The 9880-nt window shown below is 48.9% G+C and overlaps 1 protein-coding gene across 1 annotated transcript; it reads left to right on the forward strand.

The window, feature by feature from the left end:
- The first annotated feature begins 1746 nt into the window (after positions 1 to 1746).
- Positions 1747 to 9373, forward strand: MUL1 (mitochondrial E3 ubiquitin protein ligase 1). The gene is made up of 4 exons (XM_081224149.1): positions 1747 to 1963; positions 5564 to 5651; positions 6063 to 6183; positions 7459 to 9373. Exons 1-4 carry the CDS (start codon positions 1844 to 1846, stop codon positions 8186 to 8188), a joined length of 1059 nt encoding a protein of 352 aa, XP_081080275.1. The 5' UTR covers positions 1747 to 1843; the 3' UTR covers positions 8189 to 9373.
- Positions 9374 to 9880: the final 507 nt, after the last annotated feature.

The following is a 9880-nucleotide window of genomic DNA, read 5'->3' on the forward strand; positions in this document are numbered from 1 at the left end:
TAAAAAGTACAAAAGAGTGAAGAGTCACTCTGTTCTCTAGCCACCTAATTCCTTCTTATGGAAACAACCAATATTATTTTATTCAAACGTATATATTCTCCTTCCTTTCTGGAATCAGTGAGATCACATTCAAACAGTTTACAGTTTGCTATTTCACTTTGCTATGCTCATATACACATGTATTAAAATTTTGTTTAACCAACTATTGAAAACATTTAGTTTGTTTTCATTCTGTTGTTATTAAAAACAATGCTGCAATTTATACTGTATATTTGTTATGTTCACATGTGTGAGTATTTACACAGGAAGAATTTCTAGAAGTGGAATTATTCAGTCAATGGGTGTGGGCACTTTTAATCTTGATCAGCATTGCCTAATGGTTCTCCATAAAGAATAGGAGTCTCTGTCCCCACACCTTTGCCAACACAATGTGTTATCAAACTTTTGACAAATTTAATTAAAAAAATAAAGTTAGATCTCATTATAAGTGTGTGTGTGTGTGTGTGTGTGTGTGTGTGTAACAAATTCATGATCATCCCTTGGGTTGAAAATCATCAAAGGCATGTGGCGGTGTTGACAATCTGGAGATTCTAACCCTATGTTCATAGAGTGTAATTCTTATTTGACTCCTAGCATAATTAAGGAATGGGGTAGGAAAATGTCATGGATAGCCAGATGCTTTAATAAAGAGATTTTACTTTTTTAGAGCAATTTACAGCTTTTAGATGCATTTTACATACATTGATTTTGGCCATTGGGTACATTCCTGTATTTTCAATTTAAAGCAGAACCTGGAGACAGCTGAATGAACACATGCTTTGCAGGTTGATGTTTTGGATAAAATTTGGGGGTATCTCGATTATTTTATGAAGGAGATCAGAAAACAGTTTGAAATCTGCACTATAGCTGTGTTGTGAGGATTAAGTGGTATGATGTTCGTATAACTTTTTGTCACAGTGCCTGACGCATAATAGGCACTCAAGAGCTGCCTCCCTCCCTCCCTATTTTTTGGCTGCGCTACGGCGCGGCATGCGGGACCAGAGATTGAACCCGCGCCCCTTGCAATGGAAGCGAGGTGTCTTAACCACTGGACCGCCAGGGAAGTCCCTGTAGCTGTAATTGTTAGTTAATAAAATATGCTGTTATATGTTTTGACGGCAGATTAAGGAGTTGTCAATACCTTGGTGATATAACCTGCCTTCTTGGAGGTACTAAGCTTTGTTGTCCGGTAAATTCCTCTCCAGCACTCATTAGCAGTGTGACTTGGAGCACACCCCCTAACCTCTCTGGCCTCAGTTTTGTCACCTGTAAAAAGGAAGAATAAAAGCCAAGACTCAAGGTTTGCCCTGAAGCTTAAATGTGTAATACTCACAAGTGCTTACTAGACATTAATTCTCTTCTTTCCTCCCAATCCAATGGCGGAGTCATCAAACGACCCATCAAACAACGCGATAACCCCAGGAAACCAGAAGGACTGAGACCGTGGCGACGCGGGCGATATTATGGCTGATGCACCGAGTGTCGAAAGGGTCACGGAGCGACAAGCTATCACTCAGCTTCGCAAAACCGTTCCCCACGTACGAGTTGGGAGACCCGGCCCCAGCAGAAGCAGCTGAAGCCCGGCGATCACCCTGGCAACACAACCTTCCGGTCTGCTCTGCCCCACTTCCAGTTCCAGGTCTTGCGTCATCACTGGGCGACCGGTTGCGCGTTTCCGGTAGAGACAGTGCTGGGGGTGCGATTCCGGGTGGAGGGAGGTGGCAGGAGGCGGAGGACGGGGGTCGCGCGTTGTGGGGCCTGACCTTGGCGGCGTCCCAGTCCGCGCCCAGGGCTCGGCGCAGCCATGGAGAGCGGAGGGCGGGCCTCGCTGGGCCAGTTCATCCTGCTGGGCACCAGCTCTGTCGTCACCGCTGTCCTGTACTCCGTGTACCGGCAGAAGGCCCAGGTCGCCCAAGAGCTCAAGGTCAGTGCTAGCGCCCGTCTGACCTCAGCCGGTCATCCTGCCCGGGGTAATGGTGAGCCCCCGATTCGCCGTGGGCCGTTCCACCCTCGGAGAAGATCCAAGAGAAGGAAACAGGCTCTGAGAGGGTGTCGCCCGGCCGGTAGACGGAGGAACTAGGATCAGAATTCCGGTCTCGTGATAACTGCTTTACTGCCCCCTTTCTCCTAAGTCTCTCTCATTACTCAGAATGAATCTTGACTTAATTATTTTATTCGACAAATATTTATTGAACACCTGCTATGCTCCAGGCGCTGAGGGTATCGCGTGGGTGGAACAGACAGAAGTCCCTGACCTCATGGAGATTCCATTCTAGTCCAACCAGACAGACAATAAACAAGTCAATCAGATGGTGTGACACATGGGGATAAATACTACAGAGTAATGCAAGGAAGAGAGGACATGGAGTGCTGGAGAAAGGGTGACATTTAAATAGGGTGACATTTGAGCAGAGCCCAGGAAGACTTGGGGGGGGGCAGTGCAGGTGCCTGGGGAAGAGTAATTCAGACAGAGGGAACCGCGAATACAGAAGCCCTAGATTTACCTACTACATAACCACTCAGCTCCTTGCTTCTAAAAGACTTCCTTTTTATATTAATAGCCCTTTAGGAAATGCCACCCACTTTCCTGAGCTGCACTTTACAACTTACACAACACGTTTCCATCTTGGTTTTAGTTTTTCTTCACAGTAATTTCTTGGGGTAGTTAAAATGACACCTCCGGATTGCAGATCAAGAAATCGAGACTCCGAGGAAAGGTCTATACAGCTAGTCAGCTTGGAACTTAAACTTAGGTCTTTTGATTCCAAGTATAGGATTTTTTCTTGTTGACTACATTGCTCAGTTGTGAATGTGTCAGCAGCTCACGAGAGATGGACCTCGTTAGGTCAGAGACAGGATCTTATTTACCCTTCTTCTAGGTTCTAACCCAATGCTTAACAAAGAGTAGATGCCCAGTAAATATTTGTGGATTTGTTTTGGCTGCAGTTTCATAATACAACAGTTAGGGCTTAATTTGACATTTATTTGAGAGACGGATTCCTAAACCTAACTTCATTATCATCAGATTGTTTACATTAAGAGCTTAGAAACAAATGTGCGAAATCCCTGCCATGAAGGGAGTTTTGGAATCTGCCTGGAATGCACCTAGTTACCAAGGAATTGAATCTGTGGTGTGAATGACATCCTGGTGAGATTCCAACTGCCTTCTTGTTTGCTTAATTAAATAAGTTACTCCTGAAGTGATTGGCTGTGATTGTAACTGATACTTTACTTTCTGACTCCGAATCCGAAATCACATTGGCATCAAGTTGGCGGGAGGTGGGATCCTCTGAAGCAGTGACCCATCTTTGGGTGACCTTAAAAGCTTTGCTGATTAGTTCCTAAATGAGGATGAAAGAAATAGACCCTTCTTGGAAAAACAGTTGGGGCTTCTCATATTTTAGGTTCTAGTTTCTTTTTTTTTTGCTGTACGCGGGCCTCTCACTGCTGCGGCCTATCCCGTTGCGGAGCACAGGCTCCGGACGCACAGGCTCCGCGGCCATGGCTCGGGGGCCCAGCTGCTCCGCGGCACGTGGGATCCTCCGGGATCGGGGCACGAACCCGTGTCCCCCGCATCGGCAGGCGGACTCCCAACCACTGCGCCACCAGGGAAGCCCCCGGTTCTCGTTTCTTGATCAGATTATAAAACTTCTGGAGTAGGGCTTGTGTCTTATCCTTTTGCATCTCTCATAGTGATGGGAATGCTTATTTATCACATGCCTACTATGTGCCGGCCCCTGGTCTGGATTCTTTCACACTTAAGTTTCATTTAATCCACATGAAAATCCTGTGAGATTGTGTCCCCTGCCTCTTACAGGTTTTGAAACTGAGACTCAGATAAATTAAGTTACCCAAAGTCACAGTAGAGGCATTGAAGCTTGATTCAATCCCAGGTCTTTCTGACTGAATTCCCCCTCCCTTCCTTTTTAAAAAAATTTAACCAACTATCCTATGGTGGATACTTTACTAGCTGTGTGACTTTGGGCAAATTACTTCACTTCTCTGAGCCTCAGTTTCCTTATCTGTAATTGGGCATAATAATGTCTGCCGTATAGGGATGGTATGAGCATTAAATGGGGTTATGCATTTAAAGTGCTTAGCAGAGTGCCTGGAATGTAGTATATCTAAGTGCTTATTTATTTGCTGATTTATTCATCAAATATATATTTAGTGCCTGCTATGTGTCAGGCACTCTCTCGGCACTAGGGGGACAGCAGTGAACAAGACCGACAAGGCCCTAGCCCTCCTAAGTTCAATAGTCCAGTGGAGGGAGAGACAGATAATAAAGGAGTAAATAAACTGAGGGTTAGTTGTTGTTATTGCCATTGTTTTTATTATCTTCCCAGTGTACATGGTTAATAGGTTTTTATTGACCTTGCTCCTGTTTTTTACTGTGCAGCAGCAGCTTAAACTTAGAGTGACCTTAGTATGTATCCAGTACCTCCTCACCTCTTTAGAGATTACTCATCCGGCGTCCTTACGGATTTGTTGATGGAAATACCTGAAAGCAGGAACTGTCCTTCATTCATCCCTGAATCCCTAGCGCCCAGCACAGTGCCTGGCTCAGAAAATGTTCAGTGGTTTTATTAATTTTATCTTACTTTTTTTTTTTGCGGTACGCGGGCCTCTCACTGCTGTGGCCTCTCCCGTTGCGGAGCACAGGCTCCGGAAGTGCAGGCTCAGCGGCCAGGGCTCATGGGCCCAGCCACTCCACGGCATGTGGGATCTTCCCGGACCAGGGCACGAACCCGCGTCCCCTGCATCGGCAGGCGGACTCTCAACCACTGCGCCACCAGGGAAGCCCTAATTTTATCTTACTTTTGACGCATCAGTAACAGGCTTGGTTGGTTCCCAAGCACGGCAGGTTGGAAGCTGAATGGGAAGGGATGGAGAACTGGGGATTGTGAGAGGAGGGTAGCAGCAGAGGTAACTGTGCTTGCCTGATTATGAGGGAAGAGAGGCAAACTGAAGAGTAGAAGAACAGTGTTTGGCACCGGTTCCCGAAGCCTTGCCCTGTGATGCAAAGGCAGCCCTTTATTATAATGTCTCATGCAGAGCATGAACTGACAAGGGCCCGGTGATAATTATACCTACCGTGGCCCAAGCCCCTACCACGTACTGGTCACTACTTGAGGTGCTTTTACGCATAAGCCCTTTGGCTGCATGGTTCTGTGTTGTCAGGAAAAGATCAAATTACATTCAGATCTATGGTATACAAATTGATTAGTATCTTTTATATTTTTGTCTTAAAAAGTTAAAATGAAAAGGAGTGAATGTTTGGTTAACTGGAGGAGTGTAAGTGGCACCCCCATTCTGCAGATGGCAGAGATGAGGCGCTGCCCCAAGCCTGTTTATATGGTAAAAGTTCTGGGACACAGCTTCGGAATCAGATTCTCCGTAGTCTCCTTCCTGCCTGATGTCCTTAGTCTCTCAACGTGAAAAACGTAAATAGTCTTTTTTCTTTTTTCACTTGTTTGAGCATATCAGTATTCAGCAGTCAATTCAATCTGTTGTTTCCGTTTAGGGAGCTAAAAGAATCCACTTGGGTGAAGACTTAAAGAGTATTCTTTCAGAAGCTCCAGGAAAATGTGTGCCTTATGCTGTTATTGAAGGTATATTTATTTATTGGTAAAATGAAAAATAACTCCCTCTTCTAAAAGTTTGGTAAAGGTTTTCTTGGCTGACGTTGAGGGCCTTTTGTAGCCTTGGGGCAGTGGTTCAGAACTTGGACTTTGGGGTCAGAAAGACCTGTGTTACTGCTGTGTGATCCTGGCGAAATTATGCAACCTTTTCGAACCGTCATCGCTCCACCTCTAAAATATACATTACAGGGTTGCTGTAAAACTGAAATGATGTGATCCGTGTAAACTGCTTAGCAGAGTGCCCCAAAGCATAACTTACGGTGATGATGTTTTCATCATGTTGATTAATTAAACTCACTCAAACGAAATACAAAATTTAAATTACTTTAAAGGAAAGGGCGGAACAGTTCTTCAGAAATAAAATAATTTGTTTCCATTCAGGAGCCGTTCGGTCTGTTAAAGAAACGCTTAACAGCCAGTTTGTGGAAAATTGCAAGGGGGTGATCCAGCGGCTGACGCTTCAGGAGCACAAGATGGTGTGGAACCGGACGACTCGCCTCTGGTGCGTAGCCTTGCGCCACGGGCCCAAACCACACAGGTGGTCGGTTCAGGTGTCGGTGTCCTGGCCCTGTTTCCACGTCTTCAAGCTTTTCCCGAGACAGGGCGGAGACCGGTCTCTCAGTGCTGCTGATATTCTTGTGCGTGGTCTGAGCACCTCTTCCACTGCTGTCATCTAGGCATCCTGTCCAAATGCAGATTCCTGGGCTCCGTTCCAGACCTACTGAGCCAGAATTTCCAGGATAGGGGACCTGGAGTCTGTGGATATGCACACTGAGGTTTGAGAAACACTGATTTATGGCATGGATTAATGATTTCAGTACCTGTTAAGATAATTTCATGCTATTACATGGAGTTCCATTTTTCCAGCTGATGGTAGGAGGGCTTTGTTTTGGATTTCTATTTTATTTTAATTTTTATTGTGGTAAGAACACTTAACCTGAGATCTTCCCTTTTAACCAAATTTTAAGTACAACAGTACAGTCCTGTTCACTCCAGGCACAAGGTTGTACAGGGGATTTTGAACTTACTCATCTTGTAGAAGTGAAACTTTATACCCGGTGAACAGCAACTCCCCATTTTCTTTTTCCCTCAGCCCCTGGCAACCACTGTTTTACTGTTTCTGTGAGTTTGGCTACTTCAGATACCTCATGTAAATGGAATCGTGCAGTACCTGTCCTTCTGTCCGTCTGCCTCAGTTCGCTTTGCTTAATGTCCTCCAGGTTCACGCATGTTGTCACATGCGGCAGGATTTCCTTCTTCTTCTTTTTTTTTTTATAAAGGCTGAATAGTATTCCCTTGTTATGTATATACCACATTTTCTTTATTCATTTGTCGATAGACATTTAGGTGGTTTCCGTTTCTTGGCTGTTGTGAATAACCTTGCAGTGAACACGGGAGCACAGATGCCTCTTCTAGATCCAGGTTTTAGTTCTTTTAGATATATACTCTGAAGTGGGATTGCTGGGTCGTATGGTAGCTCTATTTTTAATTTTTTTGAGGCATTTATTTAAGATAAAAAAAATCAGTCTGTCTTACAGGGGCAAAGGGAAATAAAGAGTAGAGGTGATCTGTGACAATATTTGGTGCCCACTGAGATCGCCTGAGAACCTAAAAAACCAAGCTTCCCTCTTCTGAGGCTCTGGACAATTGTGATTTCTGTTGTAGTCTTCCACTCGCTTCGGACTTCAAACTGTCCTCCTGGCATCGAGGTGCTCTCTACCCCTGCCCTGGTGCGAGGTATCTGCCATCCTTTGTTTTATCTTGAGTTCTCTTGTAGGAACGACTGTTCCAAGATCATTCACCAGAGGACCAACGTGGTGCCCTTTGACCTGGTGCCCCACGAGGATGGCGTGGATGTGGCCGTGCGGGTGCTGAAGCCCCTGGACTCGCTGGATCTGGGCCTGGAGACTGTGTACGAGAAGTTCCACCCCTCCATCCAGTCCTTCACGGACGTCATCGGCCACTACATCAGCGGGGAGCGGCCCAAGGGCGTCCAGGAGACCGAGGAGATGCTGAAGGTGGGGGCCACCCTCACGGGGGTGGGCGAGCTGGTCCTGGACAGCAGCTCCATCCGTCTGCAGCCCCCCAAGCAGGGCATGCAGTACTACCTGAGCAGCCAGGACTTCGACAGCCTGCTGCAGAGGCAGGAGTCCAGCGTCAGGCTCTGGAAGGTCCTGACGCTGGTGTTCGGCTTTGCCACGTGCGCTACCCTCTTCTTCATCCTCCGGAAGCAGTATGTGCAGCGGCGAGAGCGACTGCGCCTCCAGCAGATGGAGGAGGCGTTCCGGGAGCACGAGGCCCAGCTGCTGAGCCGAGCCAACCCTGAGGACCGGGAGAGTCTGAAGCACGCCTGTGTCGTGTGCCTGAGCAACTTCCGGTCTTGCGTCTTCCTGGAGTGCGGGCACGTGTGTTCCTGCGCCGAGTGCTACCACGCCTTGCCGGAGCCCAAGAGGTGCCCCATCTGCAGGCAGGCGATCACCCGGGTGATTCCCTTGTACAACAGCTAATGGTCTCGAGGCCCCACAGTGAGACCCCCGCCCCACTTCAGGGCTGTTTATCTCCAGGCCTTTAGAAGAGCAGTGGTGGGCGGTTGTCATCTCACAGCCCCAGCAGCAGAGGGCGGTCTTTCCAACATGCAGGGGACCTTTTCCGGTACTGAGCACAGACTCATAGCCGCACCCTGGGGCAGGCGCCGTGGCGCCGCGTCCCTCCCCTGGAGGCCCTGAGCGTGCGTGGCTGAGGACAGCTCACCGCTCAAGCGCCAAAGTCAGTGGCCTCCAGCTTTTCTGTTCTGGTGTCTTCTCGTCCTTTCTGGTGAGGTGTCAGTTCCTGTGGACTTGAGCCTTGAATGACTCGGCCAGAGGGGAGGCAAAGTTGCCTTGCGGAGCGGCTTCTGAAGAGACTGTGCAGTCTTCTTCCCCCTTGCTTACAGCCCGGAAAAAAGTTGTCAGGCTGGACGCGTCACTCGAGTCCCTTTCCCTCACGTGCTGGCCTCCTACATGTGCGCACACGTGTGTCAGGACAAAAGGAAGTGAAATCCTGCATCTGCCCTCTGCCTAACAGGGCGGAACTCTGGTCAGAGAATGGAGAGAGGTCATTTGCGGGGGCACTCGGACCGGTGCCCATTCAGTGATCCCCGTGGCAGTGAGGATGGGGCCGCTTAGCTGCAGCCCTCCTGGGGCCACCACGGACCTAACGAGAGGGCCACCGGAGCACGCGTCCACCCTGGCTTGGAACTCCCGAGGCCTGAGCGGGCTGAGGGCTCTGGTTTTCCCAGAGGAAGCAGTAAGGGCACTGCTGCCCCAGCCTCGGGCTTTCCCAGCTCCTCTCCAAGGCTGGCCCCACGGAAAAGTAGCAGCCAGCATCCTGAACACAGAGCCTCTCCCGGCCCCCCGGCCCACCCCTGAAAAGTTCACATCCCGTGGGTGTAATCACACCGCCCTTCTCACAGGCCTGCTCACCCCTCAGCTGTCCCGCTTGAGTTTGTGAGTGTGGAGAAGTGGGGAAGCCTCTCTCACCGCCTCTGAGTGTCCAAGGGCACGCGCACGGCGCTTTCCTCTCTCCCTTCCCTGGCTTTGAATATCCATGCCTGATCCTCCTTTGTGCGGGGGAGATGGGGGTGCTCTCAGGGGGCTGACGCCGGTTCTCTGCGCGTCCAGCGTGGATGGCACAAATAAAAGACGTTATAGCCATGTGTCAGCCTCTTGCTTTGAACGAGAGTTCAGTGGCTAGGCTGAAGCTGCCCCGGGATGGCATTGAATCCTTTTATGGTGGAATGAGCTGGGGACCTGGAGGCCTCTGTGCGTCCTTCCTTGCCTGCAAGGTGGTGCAGCTTGGTGATGCTGAAGCATGGGGGTTGCTGGGGGTTGCTGGGGGGCCTCCGGTTAGCCTGAGAGAGGGCCACCCCGGAGACATGCCCGCAGGTCACGCCTGGCCTTGCTGAGAGTTGTCTTTGAAGACATCTGTGCTGACGTCCTGAACACAGGCAGTGGGATTTCACCTGTTGGGAGAATGGGACAGGGGTGTTGGGGACAGCAGGGAGGACACTAACGTATGTACTGGATGCTCTTTCAGACTTTAATTTCATAGTAAGTCGATCCTCACAAGACCCTGCAGGCTCTCATGGCATCTCATCCTACAGATGAGGAAGCAAGCCCCGAGGGGGCATGTTCAGTGGCTCAAGGACACACAGCAAGTAA

This window comes from Mesoplodon bidens (assembly GCF_964165515.1).
Source record: "Mesoplodon bidens genome assembly, chromosome: 2".
In the NCBI taxonomy this organism is placed as follows: Eukaryota; Metazoa; Chordata; class Mammalia; order Artiodactyla; family Ziphiidae; genus Mesoplodon; species Mesoplodon bidens.